Below are 24888 nucleotides of genomic sequence, written 5' to 3'. Positions count from 1 at the left end.
AGGTTTTTTCAACTGAATTCGGACCATTTTCCACCGCTGAATCCAAAAATGACATCTGTTTTTCTCAATCAGGTCAGGTTTTTTTGCTAATTTGATTTTGAAAAATTTGGTCTTCTCACAAAATTGATTACATTTTTGTGACTTTATCAGTTGATTTTTTATATAGGTCTCACCCAAAATAAGTTTTAAGAGAAAAAAAATCATTTTCTAACAAGATGTATTTATTATTTATTATGTATTCACCGCAGATGTAGCAGAATATGTCAGGCTTATTTTTGCAAGATCTTCTAGTCGAAGCCATTTCATTCACCTGTAATATTAAAAAAAACATTAATCATAAATTGGCAAAAGTAAAATCTTCAGAACTCGTTTATTGCAAGAAATATGAAAGAATTTTGTATCATTTGATGTGAAAATGCTCGTAAATGTAAGCAAAAATGTTAAAAAGCCAATATGTAGCATAGTTCAGAAAGTTGACCTGATTGAGCAAAATTACTGTGATTTTTGGATTCAGCACACCAAAATTATCCTAAATCAGCTCAAAAAACTTAAACAATAAATTTGTTGTTGACCAGTGTTATAAGCTTTCAGTGTGTATATTTATGCCGCGTAAAATAACACGCCAGCGGTTAGGGTTAGGTTTAGGGTTAGCGATTGGGTGAAATTAGCTGCTAGCGTGATTAGTGGTTAGGGTTAACGGTTAGCACAATTAGTGATTATCCGCTAGCACATTGACACGTCATCAAATGGTGTTAAGTAACACGCGAAAGGATGAAAATACTTAAAGCACGCCAAATGTAATAAACTGCTGTCACATACAACGCGATTTCATGAAATCAGTCTGTTTTTGGACCAATCCTGATTTCCAATTTGCAGTGTGCTTGGACGGCTGATACCGATTTTAGCTGATTCCAATCTAATTTTTTCCAAACATAACACACACGACATTGCAATGTAACTTTCCTGTTAGAACATTTATTTTAAAAATAGCAGAAAAGTTTGCGAAAAGCTGCCAGGTTTTCTGTATGAAAACAGGTGCATTGATTGAAACGGCTGGTTTTTAGTCAGTCCAGTATCGTACCAGCAGCTGAAAATAGGGATGCTCCGATACCGATACCAGTACTGGGCTCCGATACTCAGTGTGTGTACTCGTAAAAGTAAAAGTAATCCGATACAAATGCACCGATACCACTTACGGCCGTGTGACATTCACAGTTCAGTGCAGCAGGTACGCAGCGGTGGAATAATGTGTGAATAGTGTGGAGATTTTTCGAAATAAGCGACGGTGATAAAAGTAATGCTGACTGCAAATAACGTTACAGACACAGACAGATACAGACGCAGCGTTCTATCCGTCCTCTGCGTACATTCCATCTGTTTACCAGGTGCTGGTGGAGACAGAGAATACCAGCGGGAGTACGGAGCGGTGTGGACCCCTGCCAGTAGAAGTGAAAACGAAACTTATCGCTCATTTCTCTTCCTGCTGAAGCTAAACTGTTAAACCTTACCTGCGAAAACGCTGCAATATTAGTATCGCATTAGTGTTACCTCTGTCATCTCCATGTTTGTTATTACTGACTTTCTTCTTCTTCTTCTCAAAAAAACTTTACTCTTCTTCGAGGTATTTGTCCAGTATGGTTAATTAAGAGCGGTGCCCCCAGGTGGATTAATTGACAAACGCTCATTCCAACAGATTAAATGTCAGTAGCAGCACTTTGTTCCAGTCAGACTAATGACAACGACAATAAAGCACATTTACAAAAGGAACTAAGAACTGGAATGGGATTATTAAGTACTTGTATCGGTACTCGGTATCGGCAAGTACTCAAATGTAAGTACTTGTACTCGGTCTGGAAAAAAGTGGTATCGGTGCATCCCTAGCTGAAAATGATTGAATTTGAAGGAAAATTATCATACACACCCAGTTTTTATTCCAACATGGCTCAGACTATCTGCTTTAGTAACACATTATCGTACATATTACACGCTGTAACCCGGTTTTACTTTTAAATAATCAAACAGAACACTGGAAAAAAGTAGGCATCTGTACATATGTGGCGCACAGGATGAACCCCTGCACTGAATGGACCAGATTAACACCTTTTATAAACTTCTACATGCTTTGGGCTGAATCATGGTCCTGCCTCATGAGTAGAGAGGATGAATAAAAACAAATGCAGCATTATGCTAAGGATCTGTATCCTATTTGTGTTTGGTAATTAATTAATTTAGTCATGTAATGAAGAGGTCGAATTATCGTAGATTATGGGAGTTTTGGAATTATCGATCATACATTGTACAGAGGGTAAAATTATTGTACAAATAATAATTATCATGATAATTATCATAGATCTGGCAGGCCCAGTTCTTGGGGGGGGGGGGGGGGGGGCAGGAGTGGGAAATGCCCCCTTAAACAAACATCCTGCCCCATCAAATGAAAGTTTCCGAAGGTAGGGAAAAGGAAAATGAGGTACACAACAGCGGGAGAATTAGAGAAATTAGTAAAGCATCTTAAGTTTCACTTTCACTTTGTACGGTCGAATGGTGTGCACATACTCAGTGTAAGGTACGTACGGCACGAAATCCCCCCCTCCCCCCGGGTCTGACTATGCAGCACTGCAAGAATTTGACCTGTGCTCAAAATCGGTCAATTTCTGACTGACTTGCCGGTTGCAGGTCATGACCGATCTATGTGAAAATTGACCAATTTCCAAACATGGCCAGTTAATCAGTGTAAATCTAGTCTGGACTTTTTTTTTTTTTTAAACATTTTTTATTTTATATCGTTTGCCTTTGTACTATTTATCCATATGCATGTACCCTTTTTTTCTTTGCACTTTATTCTGTTGCTGCCTTGACAGTTGAATTTCCCTGTTGTGGGATCAATAAAGTCTAGTCTAATCTAATCTAATCTATTTGTTCATTGGTCACATGACTGCTTTAGTGACAAAGAATACACTGATTATATTTCCCTTCTTTCCTGGTGTGGTGCTGGGACATAAATATCCAGGCAGGAAAATGATTTATTCTGTATTTACAGTCCTTGGCAACATTCAACAGTGTTGTTTTTTTTTTTTTTTTTTTTTCATCATATCATGTAAGATGCATGATATGATATGCCGTGAGGTGAGAGCACCGCCTCCTGATTCAGGCCAAGCAAACCAAAATAAGTAACAGCATAAGAAATTCAGCTTCTGGCAGTGTAAAACAAGTCCGTCGCCCATGTTTGAACAGGTTTACCCATCAAGTGGAATATTCACGTTCTGGTTGACTTAAATGGATTTAACTAAGCAAATATTTCAGATCATAGGACTAGTTTTGCTTCAAAAGAGCAAAACTGGTCCAGTTGAACCTAGAAAAATGGAGTTGTCACTATTTATAGGTTATTATGCTATTATTTTACTTAGATCAGTGGTTCTTAACCTGGGTTCGATCGAACCCTAGGGGTTCGGTGAGTCAGTCTCAGGGGTTCGGCGGAGGTCAGGACACACACTCGACTCATTAGTCGGGTGTGTGTGTCGGGCTAGGTCCGTGTATGTAAACAAACGGCTTCGGAGACTCTTTCTCTGATTGACATCCAATATACGCGGTGTATTGTTGTTGCTTATAGCACTACAACACAAAGGAACAGACTTTGCTGTGAAAATGACATGAGAGTGGCACTTGCCAAGGTGAAGCCACGCATTTCTGAACTGGTCTCTCAAAGGCAACAGCAGAAGTCACACTGATTTGCAGTAAATATTCATTATTATTGTAGCCCGATGGAAATTAGGGGATGGGTGTGTGTTAAAATGTTAAAAATGATAAATAGCATAAATACAATAAGTTCATTATTGGAATACATAAGGTTAAAAATTAAAACCATTTCAGTGCGGTAGTATTAAAAAAGGTCATGTCTTTGTGAAAAGGTATGTAATTTGTTGTGAGTTCATGCACTGTATTGGTTTTGTTCTTTGAACACAGTGATGTTAATGCACGGTTCATTTTGTGCACCAGTAAAACATATGCCTGTGTCTTGAATTTGAAAAAAATCATATTGTATTTTTTTAATAAAAAAGGTTTCAGTGAATGCGCATATGAAACTGGTGGGGTTCAGTACCTCCAACAAGGTTAAGAACCACTGCTTTAGATTATATTGGTCTGTATGTGGAAGCTGAACTAAAACGAGTTTGACACCTTTGGTTTTTTTTATATCTTCAGTGTAATTTTTGCACTTCGCACATTCATCTCGCGGGCCAGATTGGACCTTTTGACAGGGCGGTTTTGGCCCCCTGAGACCCATGTTCTAGACCAGGGGTGTCAAACTCATTTTAGTTCAGTTCCACATTCAGCCCAATCTGATCTCAAGTGGGCCGGACCAGTAAAATAATAACAGTGAAAAAAAGTAAAATTATATTATGATCAGGTTTACATCTACAAAGTTTCCTTAAAAATCTGAATAACATGAACAACTTGAATTGTCTTAAGAAAAATAAGTGCAATTTTAACAATATTATGCCTCGTTTTATCAGTTTATCATTTACACATGTGCGTTACTATTAGGGCTGCTCGATTATAGAAAAAAAAAAATCACGATTATTTTAGCAATAATTGAAATCACAATTATTAAAAAGGATTATTTGTTAACCTTAAAGTTGTTTATTTTTTTCTTGCAAAACAATGTAAAATATACTCTTTAAACATAAATAAAGCTTTTAACCACTAAAACAAAGTATTTTCACTTTTGTACGAAACAAAAAAATCTTTGAATGCAAATAAGTGTACTATAAATTCAAGTATGTTTCCTTTAGTAAATAAATAGTGCACTGGAATTAAACTGCTATAGACTTGCCATAGAACTGTAGCAATAAAAAAAAAAAAGCTCACGTAAAGTGCAAATTATAAATTCAAGTATGTTCAATGTAGTATGAAACATAGTAAATTCAGTGGCGTGCCGTGAGGTTTCAGTTCAGGCCTTCTGTATACATCGGCCATCTACAGGGGTTGGACAAAATAATGGAAACACCTTCTATGATGCCAACATGTTAGGTGTTTCCGTTATTTTGTCCAACCCCTGTAGAATACATACGTTAGGGTTATACGGGTTAAGGTTAGATTAATACAGGAGTTGCAGCGTAAAGAGATTTGGAAACTGAAGATTGCATTGCGGACGAGGTTGTAGACGGAGTTGTTTTTATGTGTTTTAGTTTTTCATGAGATTATGATAAAGGTGGCGGTGGTTCAGCTTTAGATGGTTACAAAGGTTTGTTGTGTTAGCGGTCAGTGCGGACACAACTACCAAACACTTTTTGCACGTGATGTGTTTTTGCTCTTCGTCTTCTTCATCAAACCCAAAGTGATTCCATACAATTGAATTGGACTTGCCTTTTTTGTTTACCAAGCACTTCTGCTGGGATTCTCCTGCTGTTTTTCCAGACCGCTAGGTACAACTTTCCTCTTGGGGTGGACCTGCCGGCTAGCTGGCAGCAGTAGCTTAGAGGGGGGCGGGGCAGAGCAGCTCATGGGAGCTTGCGTGCGCGTGAATTAAAACAACTCAAAATTAATAATCGTTTTTTCTCGATTACATAATTTTTGTAATCGTTGCGTGTAATAATCGAAATCGTAATTGAATTTCGATTAATTGCACAGCCCTAGTTACTATCACACAAAACATTTAATAACAGGCAGAATATTGGAAAAATTGCATTTACTTTTCTTAAGACATTTCCATTTGTTCATATTTGTTCACATCTTTTGTAAACGTATAGTTTGGTAATGTAAACATTTTCATGTAATTTAACTTTTTTATGCCAAAAAATTTGGGTTTGTCATTATTTATAGGTTATTATGATAATAATTTACTGGTCTGACCCACTTGAAATCTAATTGGACTGTATGTGGAACCTGAATTAAAATGATTTTTGACACCATTGATTGTTAATATCTTCAGTGTAATTTTTGCATTTCACAAATTCATCCCACGGGCTGGATTGGACCTTTTGGCGGGCCGGATTTGGCCCCCGGGCCGTATGTTTGACACCTGTGTTCTAGACAATCCTGAGTAATTACACTTTGTTTGAACAGTTAATTACTCTGTATTTCGTTAATATGTTACAATAAAGCATTACAGAAGATATGATGTTGAGATGTGGGTAACATGGTGTATATTCGGTGTTTAATCTACAAATATATATGAATTAAAAAAGAAAACTTAGATTCACTAGTGTATTTGTGCGCTTAGTGTACGATAAAAGCATTGATTTTTGTGTGTGTTTTAGAGTCGCTGTGTTCCCATAGTGACCAGTGTGTAGTTCAGGGACACGCAGTACATCAGCTCCGAGCAGGAATCATATACTTAAATACAGTGTTTGAATAACATGAGGTGTACTTGAAAGATCTTACCTTGCAAATGATGTGTCCGTGGTGAGCGTGAGATAAATGAGGTACCCCTGAGTGTGTTCAGATATTGAATGCTTTGAAAGCACATAAAAAATGTTTCGTCTGATGGTCCTTGATGGAAAGAATTTGTATTTAAATAAGCAGAAACCAAGAAATATTACCTCGGCTACAGAATAATTCAGAATTACTGAGCCTAAAGGTAGCATTAAAACATTGTCAAGTGGAACAATGTTTGCTTTGAGGATTATGAGAAAATCCTCTTGTTTAAACCTGTCGGTGTGTGTGTGTGCATGTGTGTGTGTGTGTGTGTCTGTGTTGGAAGCGGTTAAAACAGATGCCGTTGAGTGGTCCAATAGAGGAATGACAGTCAACTTGTATATGTAGAAGACCCCTGATGATACACACTCATATTTAGGTATCACAGGTTATGCACACACACACACAAACGTCAGCGGCGTCACATCATTACAACCTCAGTGGCCTCGGTGTTTTCGATACACAAACACATGCATGTATCTGGCATGTGGTGGAAGCCTGTAAGGAAGAAGCGAAAGAGGAAGAAAAGCGCCACAGAGGGAGAACATGAGAGTCCAAGGCAGCTGCAGGATTGTGGCTGGATGCCCTGTGTGTTTTCTCCTGAGGGTTGGCACTGACACCATGAAGCCGGCTGTCCTGGCTGGAGTGGCCGAGGCCTGTGGTGACAGAGACCCACTCAGAGAGAGGAGGGGCCTGCAGGGGGTTCGGGAGTCGCCCAGTAGTCACAGTTGATTGTTGTGTGACTAATGTCTCTCTCCAGCGTCCATCTGCTCCTGGGCCCCCGCGATACTCACATCTACTGAGCGTCACTGCACTTACTCCATTAACCCTCAAACTCTAACAACCAGAGTCCTTCTCTTCTCTTCTCTTCTCTTCTCTTCTCTTCTCTTCTCTTCTCTTCTCTTCTCTTCTCTTCTCTTCTCTTCTCTTCTCTTCTACTCGATTTGATTCAATTAAGAGATTATTTGAATGGGCAAAAAGTAGTAAAAATGTGAAAACAAACAAACAACTTGTCCTTTAATCCAGAACCAGAACCAATGACCACAAAATGCCACAAATATTTTGGGCATAGCGCAATATAATGAATGTCTATATATGTACATATACACTACAAACAAAAAGTTAAGGCTATTTCTTTTTTTTTTTTTTTTTGTCATTTTTGCCATTTGTAAATAAAACTATGTCTGGTCAAAAAAATGTGTTTCAATTCAATTCACACACAAAAAAGTAAAAAGCGCTGTCCCAACTGAAAAAAATAGCCCAAAAATTAAAAATGTCCTTAACTTTTTGTTTGTAGTGTACGTGTGTGTGTGTGTGTATATATATATATATATATATGTCACAGTAGGGATTGAAATCCAGTAGGATTCGTAATCCTACTAGGAGGATTCGTAATCCTACTAGGACAGATAGGAATTTTAGTTTGTCCTAGGACAAACTAAAATTCCTAGTAGGATAGTAGGAGTACAAATCCTACTAGGACAGATTGAAATTTTAGTTTGTCCTAGGACAAACTAAAATTCCTAGTAGGATAGTAGGAGTACAAATCCTACTAGGACAGATTGAAATTTTAGTTTGTCCAAGGACAAACTGAAATCCTACAAGAAATTAGGATCTGAAGATTAACCCTAACCCTAACCCTAGGACAGATAGGATTTCAGTTTGTCCTAGGACAAACTAAAATTTCAATCTGTCCTAGTAGGATTCGTAATCCTACTAGGACAGATAGGAATTTTAGTTTGTCCTAGGACAAAGTAAAATTCCTATCTGTCCTAGTAGGATTACGAATCCTCCTAGCAGGATTACGAATCCTACTGGATTTCTACTGTGATATATATATATATATATATATATATATATATATATATATATATATATATATATATATATATAAATATGTATAAATATGTATATATATAAATATATGTATGTATATATATATACATATATATGTATATATATATATATATATATATATATATATATATATATATATATATATGTATATATACATAGATAGATAGATAGACATGAGCTTGTTTAGACTGACTACCTCCTTGCAGTGTATTTATTTGTTTAATTTTATTGTCTCCTGGGTCGGTGCAATACACCTTGGTATCATCTTTCCCCTTTTTCTGCACTTTTACAGATAGATAGATAGATGTACATGGCTTTTTTTTTTTTATAGAATTATGTGTTTTTCTTGTGTCTTTTATCTGACGCTGAATGATCACACAAGAGTTCCTAAGTGAATATACACAAATAGCAAATAAACTTTTGAATCTTGAAAAAGTATAAAAGTAAAACAACATATAAAAAAATATGTATGTATAATAACTAGGGGTGTGCCATCTAAGCCAGCTCACGATTTGATTCAATTAATCAACGATTATCATGATATTAATGATTATTGTGATTATAAGGATTAGCAATGCATCTTTTTCCCCATTTAGAATTTTTTTCTCACTCTGTAGTTACTTCATACTTTAAAACATGGTGTATTTGTCAGTATCTATAAATTCAAGTAATCAAACAAATTTGCCTCTATTATCTCTTTTTTGTGTCAAACCACTGAATGATCCAACATATTTTCCACCAGAGAACCAACAGGAAAAAGGTAGCAGTGGCATATACAACAAAAGCTGCTCTTAATCACAAATAAAGATTACCTGCAAAGCATTTTACTGTATCAAAAGCAATACTTTTCAAAAATATATATTTCTCTGTTAACAGTACAAAAAACACTTTGGTGGAATGAAGTCCACGTTTTTTTAGGAAAACAAATTAAGTGCTTTTAGACATAAATAAGAGTTATTTCAATCAAAAGTGGCTTTTACAGATTTCTGTTCTAGTCTAATACAAAAAAAACACAAAAATACCACAGTTGTTTTAAAGTGCTTTACAAATAAAGTTGGATTGGATTGGATTGGGAAAAAAACAATTTCCTTTTTTAGTTTTTCTGGCCCCTCAAAAGCTCCCTAGGAACCCACTCATACTCTCAGACCTCTGTAGAAAACTGTAGAAAACAGCGAATTCAATCTGAACCAACACAAAAACTAGCTTATTCAGTAATAATTAATGAAGATTTCCAAGCAAAATCCTCAATGAGCAGCATAAATCCCACAACAAAAAACGATTTCGATATCCACAATCAAAGCATGCATCACATACTTACCTCAGTGATTCCACTACTTTGGTTTTGGTCTCGTTGTACAGTTCGGGAAATACTTTCTGGGTAAAATCTTTACGTTCAGAAGTTTGTATCTGGGCTCCAGCGTCCGCATCAGAGCACGACGGCCCTGGTTGTTAACGACAACATATGGACGTATATCATTTGCGATAAAGGTTGCGATGGTTGAACACATTTGGCCCTTTCAGAGCTGTGGGGAAGTTCAGGTAATCCTTCCTCGATAGTTGGCTGGTCAGCGCTTTCTCCTCCTCTAACCTGGGGTGGAAATGCTTGAGGTGTTGTTGCATATTTGTTGTGTTACCACTGTACTGAATTTTGGTTTTCCATGTTCTACATATGGAGTAGGTTTTGTCAAAGCCCTTTCCGTCCCCATATTCGCAAAAACTGAAATCCTTCCAAACGCTAGCTTTTAAACCCGATGGATGAATCTCACACTCTGTAACTGTAGCCAAAGAATTAGAGTTGGTTTTACTCTGTTCTACCTGGTTCTTTTCTTAAAGGTGGGGTAGGAGATGATTTCCTGGAGCATTTTTGACTATATTTCTTAAAATCCCCTTCACACCCCAATTGCAACCTATTAATTAAACACTATCCAATCATTTTAACCGGCCCATCGAAATGGTTGAATGGTGATATTCTATCAAACTCAACTGCCATTTGTCACCCCCCCCCACCACCACCCCCACCTTCTGTGCATACCCCTCTTCGTGTACAAGTGAAAGGTCGAACTTCTAATCTAATATACAGGGTTATGGGTGGCCATAGCTCAGGTGGTAGAGCGGGTCGTCCAATAACTGAAGGGTTGGCAGTTCGAATCCTGCTCTATCATAGATAGATAGATAGATTTACTTTATTCATCCCCTAGGGGAGTTTCAAAATACAAAATGCGGTCACCCCTCCACAAACACAGCCATACCACATCAACACACAATACAATAAATAAGTAAATCCAGAGTATAAGTAGCTGTGAATAACTTAGATTAAAAAGAGGTAGACTTAAAAGACAAGATGTGTTTCTACCTGTCACATACAAACATAAAAGCATGAAAACATTATATTAAAGAAACCCACCCAAGGACAGAAGCCTACCTGGGCTAGTCAGTCCGTTGTGTCCTTGGGCAAGACACTTCACCCTCCTTGCCCCCAGTGCCACTCACACTGGTGTATGAATGTGTATGAATGTTTGGTGGTGGTCGGAGGGGCCGTAGGCGCGAATTGGCAGCCACACTTCTGTCAGTCTGCCCCAGGACAGCTGTGGATACAGGTGTAGTTTACCACCACCAGAGGGAGGATGTGAGAGCGAATGAATAATGGATCAATAATGTAAAGCACTTTGGGTGTCTAGAAAAGCACTATATAAAATCCAATCCATTGTTGTTATTATTATTCAACAAAAATGAACCGATTTCATTACGCAATATTTTAATAAGGGGAAGCAAAAAAAAAACTCCAACCAAGTCCGAAGTATTCTACTCACAATCAGCTTTTACTTCCTGTCTTACAAGTGTTCAATGTATCCACCACCTGCAGCACGGACAACATCAATGCGATAAGAGAATTCCTCCCAGACGCATATCAGCATATAACGATCCACTGAGTTGATCGCTGTTGTTATTTGATGTTGGTCATGGATGATGGTCATGGAGGTTAGTGGGTAGTGGTGGAACATAAACACGATCTTTTATGTATCCCCACAAGAAAATATCACACACAGTGAGGTCTGGGGATCTCGCAGGCCAAGCACAAGGTCTTGGGCCCCCTTCTGACTAATCCATGGCTGGGGCACTTTTTCATTTAAAAAAGCTCAAACTTAGAAAGCTCCTCTTTCAAATGGTCACTGACTCATTCCATGACGATGCTTGAGAACTGAAGCAATGCATCATGAAATGGGTTCATTCTTTTGGAATAACCCTGTACTGATGAACAGACCTGAGTTCAGAGGGATGCACAGATCCTCCGGGGGGGGGGGGGGGGGGGGGGATTGTAAGAGCGGGCGGGTGTTGGAGGAGAATGAATGAGGTTTGCATGGATCCGCGGATCGGGGAGGGCAAATTGATGCTGTGCTGCGCTGCACTCGTGAACCCTCGGGAACAAACATTGCACGTTCCGGTATTTTGGAGGCGTGGCTTTGGGGGAAGTCTGAAGAAAGGGGTTTGGACTTTTGAATTGTGTATTTTCAAAATGTAGCTGCTCGAACCGTTTTTCCAGGATCTCCCACCCTACCTTTAAGGTGTGTGGGCGGCATGGGCCACTTTTATTTTCCTGTCGTGTGCTGTGGTTGTGTTCCTGTCATTTAGTAATTATGATAAATAATTGTTTTTGAACATTTATGAATTGTTATTTAATCGTCATGTGTCGCATCATGATGAATCTAATGCTGCGTTTCCACTACATGGAACCGGCTCGACTCGGCTTGGCTCGACTCGGGTACCAGATACTTATTCCTGGGGACCGTTTCCATTACAGGATACTAGGGCTGCTCGATTATAGAAAAAAAAAAAAATCACGATTATTTTAGCAATAATTGAAATCACGATTATTAAAACGATTATTTGTTAACCTTAAAGTTGTTTATTTTTTTCTTGCCAAACAATGTAAAATATACTCTTTAAACATAAATAAAGCTTTTAACCACTAAAACAAAGTATTTTCACTTTTGTACGAAACAAAAAAATCTTTGAAATCAAATAAGTGTACTGTAAATTCAAGTATGTTTCCTTTTGTAAACAAATAGTGCACTGGAATTAAACTGCTATAGACTTGCCATAGAACTGTAGCAATTAAAAAAAAAAAAACTCACGTAAAGTGCAAATTATAAATTCAAGTATGTTCAATGTAGTATGAAACATAGTAAATTCAGTGGCGTGCCGTGAGGTTTCAGTTCAGGCCTTCTGTATACATCAGCCATCTACAGGGTGTCCCATAAGTCTCCATACATAGGAGACATAATACATATGGTTCTAACATGTATTTCTTTATATTTCTTCTTTATAGTTCTTCAGCAGTGGAGGACACACATTGAAGTGTGTTCCCGACAAAATGGCAGTCATATAGAGCATATTATAGAAATAAAAATGGTTTATGTCAAGAAACGTTTATTTTTCCTATGTATGCAGACTAATGGGACACCCTATAGAATACGCACGTTAGGGTTATACGGGTTAGGGTTAGGTTAAGCGTAAAGTTTTGCAGCGTAAAGAGATTCGGAGACTGAAGATTGCATTGCGGACGAAGTTGTTTTTATGCGTTTTAGTTTTTCATAAGATAAAGATTATGATAATGGTGGCGGTGGTTAAACTTCAGATGGTTACAAAGGTTTGTTGTGTTAGCGGTCGGTGCGGACACAACTACCAAACACTTTTTGCACGTGATGTGTTTTTGCTCTTCGTCTTCTTCATCAAACCCAAAGTGATTCCATACAATTGAATTGGACTTGCCTTTTTTGTTTACCAAGCACTTCTGCTGTGATTCTCCTGCCGTTTTTCCAGACCGCTAGGTACAACTTTCCTCTTGGGGTGGACCTGCCGGCTAGCAGGCAGCAGTAGCTTAGAGGGGGGCGGGGCAGAGCAGCTCATGGGAGCTTGCGTGCGCGTGAATTAAAACGACTCAAAATTAATAATCGTTTTTTCTCGATTACATAATTTTTGTAATCGTTGCGTGTAATAATCAAAATCGTAATTGAATTTTGATTAATTGCACAGCCCTACAGGATACTACCGACTTTAGAGTACCTGGATGTCATAGCGATGCGGCGTGTTACTTCCGTGTCGTCTGCTTAGAAAGTTGCTAATAAACTTGCTCGTTGCGTGTTGTCTCCTCAAGCTCACGCTGAATTTTTACATCTGAACCTCCTCGACCAACCATGGTGTAGTTTTGCGGGTCAACTTCCGCATCTGTTTTTTTGTAAAATGGCAGGTCACAGAGACGATTCAACGACTCAACCAATCAGTGGTCTGCAGTGTTTACACGTCACGATTTAGTATCTGTTCCCCAGTCTTGTAACCTCAGCGGAGGTGATACCAAAAAACTAGTACCAGGTACCAGACTCCAGGTCCTTTTTTGTAATGGGAACACAAAAAAGTCGAGTTGAGCTGGTACCACACAGTGGAGACGCGGGATAATAATCCATGTATTGGCACACCCCAGTTTACTTGAGATAAAATAAGGCTTTTATGAAGTGTTTCCACATCTTCGTTCTTCATATTTTGTTTATCAGTCCTTATTCTGTTCTGTCCAGTTCAGTTGAAGGTAAATGAAGTAATAATTTACTTCTGTGCACAGCGGTCTTCATGAACTAAAGACAAAACATGATTGAAGAACAGGCCACAGCTGTTAAGGACTACAGAACTAACACGGATAAAATATTCACAAACAAAATATTCACACTGATGTGGATAGTGACTTCATAAACGAGGACGATGGGTGAATAGAGCATTAAGATCCCTGTTCACACTGATGAACCTGATGATGCGACATCAGAGCAGAACTTCAATCTTAAGAAGTTTGACTGTTCAACTTCTATTGTCACTGTCTTCATGCTTTTCTAAACATGTGGATATGTCACTGATTCTTTGTACCATATTGCAAAAATTCATATGAAATCATATCAAAACTTCATGTCAGGATTTTGTTGAAAACCATTTGCGTATAAAGAGTACATTTCATACTGCAGTGATATTTAAAGTTCAAGTTTACCTTCTTTTGTAAATGACATGCAATTGTGTAGACCTGAGCGGTTAAGTATAATCGACTACTAATAGCTACTCAGGCTCAGTTTGGCGTATGAAAGCTGTTTCACCTTGATTAATAAAATAGTGCTGCAGAGAGCTGCAGATATAATAAAAGACCAAATAGAGCTGCGGGAATTTAAAGCTTATTGAATCTGACCGTGGGTGGTTCATAATTAATGCCTCAGCACATCCCTTCACTGAGGTTGAATGTTTTGTTCACAGTTGTTAAATAAAAAGTAGAAATTCTGAGATCATATGAGGGATAAAGACTTTTCATTCCTGTCACAAAAAATAATAATAAGGCTTCTAATCTGAGGCCCTCATTTGTTGAGTTTTTGCCCTGAGGTTAATACACAAAAGAAGTTTTGTACTTTCAGCTTTTATCTCTTGTTTTTATCCGTTTCAGAATCAGCCTTTGTTCATTGACAAAATCTACCTATTGGATTCAGTAGAGCAGGAGTGTCAAACTTACGGCCCGCCAAAGATTCTAATCCAGCCCACAGGACGAATTTGCAAAGTGCAAAAATTACACAGAAGTAGGGCTGCACAATTTTGGCCAAAAATAAAATCCTGATTTTTTCCTCTACAAACTTGATTTTTGATTTTGATTCTAGCTGGGGATGTAAACCACTAATTGACTATCGATTGTTGATAAGAGTTTGCTCGATTAAATTATTAATTGTTGGTTAATTGCCTGTCCACACCTGTCCGAATGCTTCCGGTTTGTCTGTGCTAAGATGCTGCGCCTGGTATAGCCTGTCATTGAACCGGATCATGGCGTTAATGAGTTAGAATCACTTTAGGAACATGATGGAGCCAAACACAGACCGGCCAGCTTCAGCTAGAGAAAAGATAAATGGGTACGGTTACATGATGTTTTTTAAATCCGATTTATTTTTCCAGAAGAAATTAATTTGGAACTAAAGTACTTTCTCTTCTGTTTACATGGAAATGTTAAACCCGAATAAAGGTTTACATGAGGTATTAATGAGGTAGATAAGTGAGCAAAAGGGTTTGAGCTGCAGTGCTCACGTTGCCTTGTTCTCACAGCCCTTCTGTTAGCTTAGCTTAGCATAGTCACTGCATTTCCATGGTCACACGTAGCCAGTTTTTTAAAGGTGATTTGTTGTCTTTTGTAAGTGATTTTGTGAAATCCGATTCTCCCTAATTATTTCTTTAGATCTGCGACTTACTGCACTCATACAATCTTGGGACTGCTGTGTTGACGAAAGTTGGAAAATCTTTTTGTTGGAAGGGGTGCATGCGCTAAATTAGCTTTGCTTTACCGTTTTAGCTTTGCATTAGTTTTTATTTCCCAAGATTTTCTTACTGCAGTAAGTCACATGGCCATGATTTGAGCCTCAGTTAGTGATCATATCGACCCCAGCGGACTAAAGGAATGATTAGGGAGAACTGAATTTCACAAAATCATTCATAAAATACTACGGATCACCTATAAAAGCCTGGCTACGTCTGACCATAGGAATGAAGTGATTATGCTAAACTAGGCTAAGCTAGGCTAACGGAAGGGCTGCGAGAACAAGGCAGTTGGTGCACTGCAGTACAAACTGATTTGCCCTCTTATCGAACTCATTAGTGCATGACAAATGAATGAATAAAAAATAAGTGGTGAACTCTTCCTTCAGGGTTTTCCAGGCTGGTAGATCCCATCAGAATAGCCCACTGGAACGGTTTGGTAAGACTAGACTGCAGTGCATATTCCGCCAGCGCAGAATGTGTGCGTCATCGCGACAGGACAAGACAATGAGCATGTGCAGAATGGAAGGAATAAAGTCCAAACGGAATAAAGGGTTTACATGTCCCAGGAATAATTTAGTTTGGAATTAAAAGGGGATTAAACCAGTGACTTTGTTCGGATTTAAATTTATTCCGAACTATTCTTTTTCAACTGGAATAAGGTGTTTACATGGGCATCTGAAATAGGATCTAACGTTTATTCAGATTAAACCAGGAATAAAACTTGTCATGTAAACGCACGGAATGAGTGAAAAGTTTCACTTTCACTTCTGTGGGGGCACGGATGCACTGCCGCGTACCCCCATGGTATTATAAGTAGGATGGAAAGTGACACAAGCACACAACTGGTTACCATCCAACACGCATGCATCCCCCAGCCGAACTGCACATGTGCAGCCGAGTAACCCCCCCCCCACACACACAACAATGAAATGCCCCCCCCCAAAACTACACACCACCACACCAACAGATGAATTCCACAGGAAACACTGACTGTATCCAATGGTTCAATAAATCAATCATTAAGCAATAGGACATGCTTTTTTCATGAAGTATATAAACAATATTTAGCTTTTATTCTCATAGACTGTATTGAAAAAGAAGTTCAGGTTCTCAGGAAAATTGCCGCTTATCAATTAATCGTTAATCGATCGATAAGGTCAACCAACTAATGATTAATGGATTAATTAATTAGATAATTTGCATCCCTAATTCTTAGCTGATGGTGGCGTTTTAGTCGGCATGTCGTTTTCGTGTGCAGCCCGCATGTGACGCACTGCTCCCATTCTGGTGTGTGATGATGTTTGAGGAGCTGAAATAAGTTGGTTGTGCTGCTGTGTTTGACTGATACCACCTTCAGGATGAGTGTGCACAGAGGAATGGTTTGGTTAAATATTTCTACAACTGTCAGGCCTATGTGAAGACTGACCAATAGAATCATTTTATGACAAAATCATTGTGATAAAAAGTGAAAAAATAACCCTGAGTATATGTGTTCCTGTAGATATGTATTTGACCCCAGTGATAAGGCGCAGTGCTGGAAGTATTTGAAAATGACCGTTTAAAGTGCTTGAATTTGACCCTGAAAAATGTGTAGGAACCGTGATCAAAGCACATTCACAAAAACCACTGAAGCATTGAAGCATTAACTCCACAGAATTATGTCAGACTATAAAAGTGTTTCAGTAAATTTCTATTCATGAAAATATGTATTTGATCATAAACTGTTTTTATCTGTGAGGGCTGAACCTTTTTACTGACGTGTTTTAAGGCGTTAGTTTTGGAAGCTGCGGCGATAGATTTAGGGTGTGGAATCACTTAACCCATGAAGACCCAGTGCTACTTTTGTGGCAATTTTTCTCTCTGTTTAATATTTACTGAAGTGATTTATCATAATTTATTCTAATATTATCCTCTGCATTTTGTATTTCTCGCTGTAAATCATGTTCTTCCCTATATTTAATTTCCTATACTTAATTTAGATGCTCATGAAAACTCACAGAAAACTCAAAGGTTGTCTTTTCAGAACAGAGAAAACTGATGAAAAAGTCTCAAAAAATATCACTAAATGAACATAAACAAAATGTGTCCATCCACTGTCATTGATTAAACTCCATGAATTTTATATTTAACCTTTTTTTTAAGTGATACATCACCATTTAGTATAGTATTATCCTCTGTATTTCGCATTGTTCAGTGTAAATCATGTATTTTCTTATATTTTATTCACTGATCATTTGATGTTCATAAAAGATTAGAGTAAATTCAAAGGGGGGGGGGGGGGGGGGCAAACTTCCTGCCCCCTCAAATTTAAGTTTCCGAAGGTAGAGAAAAGGAAAATGAGCTTCACAACAGCAGGAGGCTTAGAGGAATTAGGAAAGTATCTATACATTTCACTTTTAACCCTTTCATGCATGAATTATGAGAACCTTAATCAAGATTTTTTTCCTGAGTGTTTTTATTCTTCTTTAGACATGAAAAAAAGAATGCAATTGAATTTTTTTTTTTTTTAATGAACCTATTTTTCATGCAGTTCCAAAAATGTCCACTCAGCCGGACACCATGCATTTAATTTTGGAAGCAAAGAAACATGTATTTACTGATATATTGTGTGAAAACTATGAAATAAAAACATTTTTAATGCTGCTAATCTGTTGTTTTCTCACATTTTAACATACTCTAATACTAGTTATTACTCACTTTGTGGAGATATTATGCAAAATAATAATAAAAAGAACTTTTAATTGCAGTTTAATAACAGTAACAAGCAATTAATTTACACTCAAACATGTTACTGCAGATCAAGTTTATGTAGAACAGCAAATTTACAGTAATGGTGTGAATTTCAGTGTTGAGGATGATGCATAAGTGTCCACTGTTTTGGCTGATATGGAAGTAAAACAACAAAATACATGAATGTATAAGAGAACAGCTGGAGAAAAGCTGTCCACCGTAGTGACCATTATGCATGAAAGGGTTAATATGCTCCGGTTGTGATGAGCGAGTCGTTTTTTTTCAACCCACGGGGCTTTTGTGGAATTATTTGACCCGAACCTACCTGCCCCCGCAAATAAACTGACATTCTTTTGACCCAACCTGCGAGTAACCTGTTGATCCATGCATCATTAATGTACAGCACGGAACACACCCCCAAAACCGTCCTGTCAAAGGTTCTAATTTGTCCCACAGTATGAATTTGGAAAGTGCAAAACTTATACTAAAGTTATTAAAAGTCACAGGTGTCATAGTTGTTTTAGTTCAGGTTCCACATTCAGCCCAAATGTGATCTCAAGTAAAATAATAGTATAATAACCTATAAATAATGACTCCAAATTTAAATCAAAATTTCATTGTAAAAAGTCGGTATCAGATCGATGTTGGATCGGTATCGGCAAATACTAATCCCAAAGAAAATCGGATCGGAAACAAAAAAAATCCAGATTGGGACATCACTAAAAAAGTGACTTTTTCTGCATTATCTATCATTAACTGAACATAAACCCAGTGTGTCCATCCACTGTCGTTGATCCAACTCCATAGGTTTTACTGGTGAATCAATGTTGTAGAAGATGATGGCGTTTCCACGGTAACTACGGAGCCTCTGAACATCCAAATGGGTCATATCTGATGACCATGAAAAGATGACAAACTGTATTTTACACCAATTACTGATAGGATTAATGGATCAACAGGTATTAAACAGTTTAGATCAGTAGATACTTTTGGTCTCCGGTAGGGATGTCCGATATTGGCTTTTTTGCCAAAAACCGATATGCTGATATTGTCCAACGCTTAATTTCCGATTCCAATATCTACCGATACTGCTGCCGATATATGTTGGACATTAAACTAATTTTAGGTAACATCACATATCTCCTGTCATGGAATTAACACATCATGCCTAATTTTATTGTGATGCCCCATTGGATGCATTCTCAAATGCAACAAGGCTTTCAAAATGTAAACACTGTCTGTGCAAAGAATACATACTTCCACTAAAATTGTGGAAAAAATGCCATATTTATTTATTTTCTCTCCCTCCCTCCATGAGTCTATTACAGTGTGGCAACTCTACTGTACAATTTTGAAAACTGCACATTTCTTTCAGCTACAAACAATGCTTCATTTACGCGTCGGTAAATGCCGGTGAAATCAAGGCATTATTTTATCAGTTTTAATTATAGGCGCAAAAACCGATAACGATATTCACCGATATTAAATTTTTATGCCAATATCGGGCCGATAATATCGGTGGGCCGATATTATGGAACATCCCTACCTATAACTAATGACTCCAAATTTAAATCAAAATTTCATTGTAAAAAGTCGGTATCAGATCGATGTTGGATCGGTATCGGCAAATACTAATCCCAAAGAAAATCGGATCGGAAGCAAAAAAATCCAGATTGGGGCATCACTAAAAAAGTGACTTTTTCTGCATTATGTATCATTAACTGAAGATAAACCCAGTGTGTCCATCCACTGTCGTTGATCCAACTCCATAGGTTTTACTGGTGAATCAATGTTGTAGAAGATGACGGTGTTTCCACGGTAACTATGGAGCCTCTGAACATCCAAATGGGTCATATCTAATGACCATGAAAAGATGACAAACTGTATTTTACACCAATTACTGATAGGATTAATGGATCAACAGGTACTAAACAGTTCAGATCAGTAGATACTTTTGGTCTCCGGTGGATGTTTGGGTCTTCATGGGTTAAACGCACACAGTCGCGTATCCACACGTACACATTCTCACTTGATTTAGAGGAAGCTTATCTTGTTGCTGGTGCTCGACCACACTGCCTCCTGAATGAATGAATCCTTGTTTAAAAGGAAAACTGACGGCAGAAAGAAGAAGGAGGGCAGGCGGGCGCGAGGGCGAGCGGGGGTCGGGGTAGGAAGCTGAAGAGGAAACGGAAATGAGAGGGAATAGAATAAGCACAGAGTCGGAAACCTCGGGACAAACTGGAGTGTAAACCAGCAGATCCCATTCATTCCACATGGTTGTGTGTCTGAGCCAGTGGATGTTTTTTCTTGCGGCCTCACAGTGTTTTCCCTCAGGTGTCAAAAACCATAGTGTGTGTGGACAAGGTTCAAATGTGTCCAAATTGTTGCCTGCTAATTTACATGCCTCCGTTGCGTGTGACTGCGTGCATACTGTCAAGTGTAATTGTGTTAAAATTAGCCAGGCACACACACACACACACACACACACTGACATACACTTCACACTGCAGGCTTGTGCAGGCTGTGGCAAGGGACAACGCATGGGAAGTGTGAACAGTAGAAGACCAGACAAAATGACATGTGTTCGCCCAAGGAGCTGGCACTGTAATTGTGTATGTGTGCGTTTCTGTGTGTGTATGTGCATATGTTTGTGCGTGAGCGTGGTGTGCGCCGCGCCAACCCTGCTGTTTACCATGGGGGATTTTTAGAAGAATTGTAGGCAGCTGGCAAGCCCCTTCAGTTTCCCTCGTTCCCCCTTTAAATCTGCTCGTAGTAGTCTCTGTCTGTCTGTTTCCCTCTCATTCACTCGCTCCACTTATGTTCATGTGGATTTGATGTGGCGTTACCACAACGGTTTAACAAAATAGGCCATTTCCGTCATGAAAAGAAGCAATAATTTGCCCGTAGCAGCTGGGCAACAGGCGTGCAACTATGATGATCTGAACTTAAAGCCGTACCAGGAAATATGTTTCATGTAGAAATACAGACTTAATATCAGCAGGAGTGGTGGAATAAAAGAGGAGGAGCCGGTTCCCATTGGATTTATTATGTCTTATTGAATAACATTTGTCTATATGGTAGATGATCGTGTCCATGTACGAGTCAGTGGTGGTGGTGACCGCAGCGATGACCTGAAACAAAACAGGGTCTGTTAGTTAAAAAGTCCAAGTCAGCTTTATTATCAGTTTTTGCCATATGTACATCGCATACACAAGACTGAAACTACAAGACTCTAAGGCCCCACAGTGCAAAATGGGGGAAAAATAGAATAGAATAGAATAGAATAGAATATATGTTGGTTATAAAATGTGGTATTTGTAATGATTAACGTACAAATTTAATCAAGTCGAGACAGGCATAAAATAAGAAAATGACTACAGTAGAAAAAAAATTGAAGAATAAAATAGAATATATGTTTAATGTAAAATGTGGTAATTGTGATGATTAACGTACAAATTTAATCAAGTTGAGAAGGACATAAAATAAGAAAATGACTACAGTAGCAAAAATACCAAAAAATTGGGGGAAAAAAATAGAATAGAATATATGATAATTGTAAAATGTGGTAACTATGATGATTAATGTACAAATTTAATCAAATCAAGATGGACATAAAATAAGAAAATGACTACAGTAGCAAAAATACCAAAAAATTGGGGGAAAAAATAGAATACAGTGGAATAGAATAGAATAAAATAGAATAGAATAGAAGTTAAATGTAAAATGTGGCAATTGTGATGATTAACGTACAAATTTAATCAAGTCGAGACAGACATAAAATAAGAAAATGACTACAGTAGAAAAAAAATACCCAAAAATTGGGGAAAAAAAATAGAATAGAATAGAATATATGATAATTGTAAAATGTGGTAACTGTGATGATTAATGTGCAAATTTAATCAAATCGAGACAGACATAAAATAAGAAATTGACTGCAGTAGAAAAAAAATACCAAAAAATTTGGAAAAAAAATAGAATAGAATAGAATATATGATAATTGTAAAATGTGGTAACTGTGATGATTAATGTACAAATTTAATCAAATCAAGATGGACATAAAATAAGAAAATGACTACAGTAGCAAAAATACCAAAAAATTGGGAAAAAAAATAGAATACAGTGGAATAGAATAGAATAGAAGTTAAATGTAAAATGTGGTAATTGTGATGATTAACGTACAAATTTAATCAAGTCGAGACAGACATAAAATAAGAAAATGACTACAGTAGAAAAAAAATACCCAAAAATTGGGGAAAAAAATAGAAGAGAATAGAATAGAATATATGTTAAATGTAAAATGTGGTAATTGTGATGATTAATGTACAAATTTAATCAAATCGAGACAGACATAAAATACAAAAATGACTACAGTAGAAAAAAAATACCAAAAAATTGGGGAAAAAAGAGAGTAAAATAGAACAGAATAGAATAGAATATGTGTTAATTGTAAAATGTGGTAATTGTGTTAATTAATGTACAAATTTAATCAAGTCGAGACGGACATAAAATAAGAAAATGACGACAATAGCAAAAATACCAAAAAATTGGGGAAAAAAATAGAATGCAGTAGAATAGAATAGAATAGAATAGAATAGAAGTTAAATGTAAAATGTGGTAATTGTGATGATTAACGTACAAATTTAATCAAGTCGAGACAGACATAAAATAAGAAAATGACTACAGTAGCAAAAATACCAAAAAATTGGGAAAAAAATAGAATAGAATAGAATAGAATAGAATAGAATAGAATATATGATAATTGTAAAATGTGGTAACTGTGATGATTAATGTACAAATTTAATCAAATCAAGATGGACATAAAATAAGAAAATGACTACAGTAGAAAAAATACCAAAAAATTGGGGAAAAAAATAGAATAGAGTATATGTTAAATGTGGTAATTGTGATGATTAACGTACAAATTTAATCAAGTCGAGACGGACATAAAATAAGAAAATGACTACAGTAGCAAAAATACCAAAAAATTGGGAAAAAACATAGAATACAGTGGAATAGAATAGAATAGAAGTTAAATGTAAAATGTGGTAATTGTGATGATTAATGTACAAATTCAATCAAGTCAAGACAGACACAAAATAAGAAAATGTAAAAAAACAAACAAACAAACAAAAAAAAAACTGACGTAGCTAGGATAGTTACTAAACACTTAGCAGATATTTGCTATCAAAATATATTGCCTGAAAAAATGATTCTGAAATATTTTATATATTGCAATCGTATTTTAAGATACATTATATCTGTGGAACTGAAAAAGACCAATGCACATAAAAAGCTTAAAACACCAATTGTGTATTTACTCATTACATTGTGGTGTCAATGCTCTTAAACTTAGCTTAACACTTAGCTTAGCCTGAAACCTCTCCGTGTGTGCCATGGGTTTTAATATAAATATTTATAAATGCTGTTGTATTTAAAAATATGTCTCATAAGAACAAGTAAAACAAAGTTGACACTGTGTTCACCCTTTATTTGCCATGATTGTGAAGAGCTGTGGTGATAAAATGATGACTAACATAAATATAATCGTTGCTAACTACATGTAAATTGAGCTAACGCTGTTCTTTTTGTCTTTTGTCTCATTTCAGAGTCCCTGGGCTATCACGTTGGATTTTTTCACTAACAGTCACTTTTATTATTGTTTTGTGGCGTTTCAGACTAGCATTAGCACTCAGGTTTGATTTTCTAAAGCTAACTGCCCCCAGTGGGAATTAATAAATAACAAGTTTTAATGCTAATCTGAGTTTATCATTAGCTTTGAGTGCATCACCTAGCTAGCGACTCGGCATTAGCATTAGTGTTTAGCTAACATTGACTAGCGGGCGTTAGCTGCCAGAATGGAGCGCAGTAGCTGGAGTGGCAGTGAGAGTCCAGGGGAGGACATGGACAGACTGAGTGACTCCGGGGGAGACAAGACCATGGACGGGGACCCTGAGGGGGTCTGGAGCCCGGACATAGAGCAGAGCTTCCAGGAGGCTCTGGCCATCTACCCACCATGTGGAAGGAGGAAGATTATACTGTCAGACGAAGGCAAGATGTACGGTGAGTACGAAAAGAGGGAAAAAAGTAGGGCTGGGCGAGTTAACGCGTTATTACCGCGTTAACGCATTCATTAAATAACGCCGACAATTTTTTAAATCTCCCGTTAATGCCGTTCTGCCTTTCAAGCAAGTCTTAGTTCATTTATACGTATGGACTCTTATTTTGAAACTCATGCTTTTATTTTGGCATTCCACACGCCGGTGCTCTGTGTGAACTGTGCACGAGCTGAGAGGAGAAAAGTAAGCGACATTTTCCGAATAATGCTGAATCAAACTTTGTGTAACTCCTGCAGAAGCAACAAGTGTTCCTCAAATATTCGGGTGACAACTTCTCCCATTCTTCTTTAATAGTATCTTCCAGACTTTGTCGTAATAGTTTTGCTCATAGTCATTCTCTTCTTTCCATTATAAACAGTCTTTATGGACACTCCAACTATTTTTGAAATCTCCTTTGGTGTGACGAGTGCATTCAGCAAATCACACACTCTTTGACGTTTGCTTTCCT

The 24888-nt window shown here is 37.4% G+C and overlaps 1 protein-coding gene across 2 annotated transcripts in view; it reads left to right on the top strand.

The window, feature by feature from the left end:
• tead1a (TEA domain family member 1a) overlaps positions 1 to 24888 on the top strand; it is a 119925-nt gene that overhangs the window by 23611 nt on the left and 71426 nt on the right. The window contains exon 2 of one of the 2 annotated variants that reach the window (XM_030137692.1): positions 23931 to 24384. In XM_030137692.1, coding sequence (XP_029993552.1) covers positions 24180 to 24384 — 205 coding nt within the window. In that variant the 5' untranslated portion in view covers positions 23931 to 24179. Of the gene's footprint in view, positions 1 to 22716; positions 24385 to 24888 lie in introns of those variants that run through there. The other variant, XM_030137693.1, reaches the window with a different exon arrangement.

This window comes from Sphaeramia orbicularis, chromosome 6, assembly GCF_902148855.1.
Source record: "Sphaeramia orbicularis chromosome 6, fSphaOr1.1, whole genome shotgun sequence".
Lineage (NCBI taxonomy): Eukaryota > Metazoa > Chordata > Actinopteri > Kurtiformes > Apogonidae > Sphaeramia > Sphaeramia orbicularis.
The sequence above is the reverse complement of the archived record's forward strand: the minus strand, read 5'-3'. Positions and strand labels throughout refer to the sequence as shown.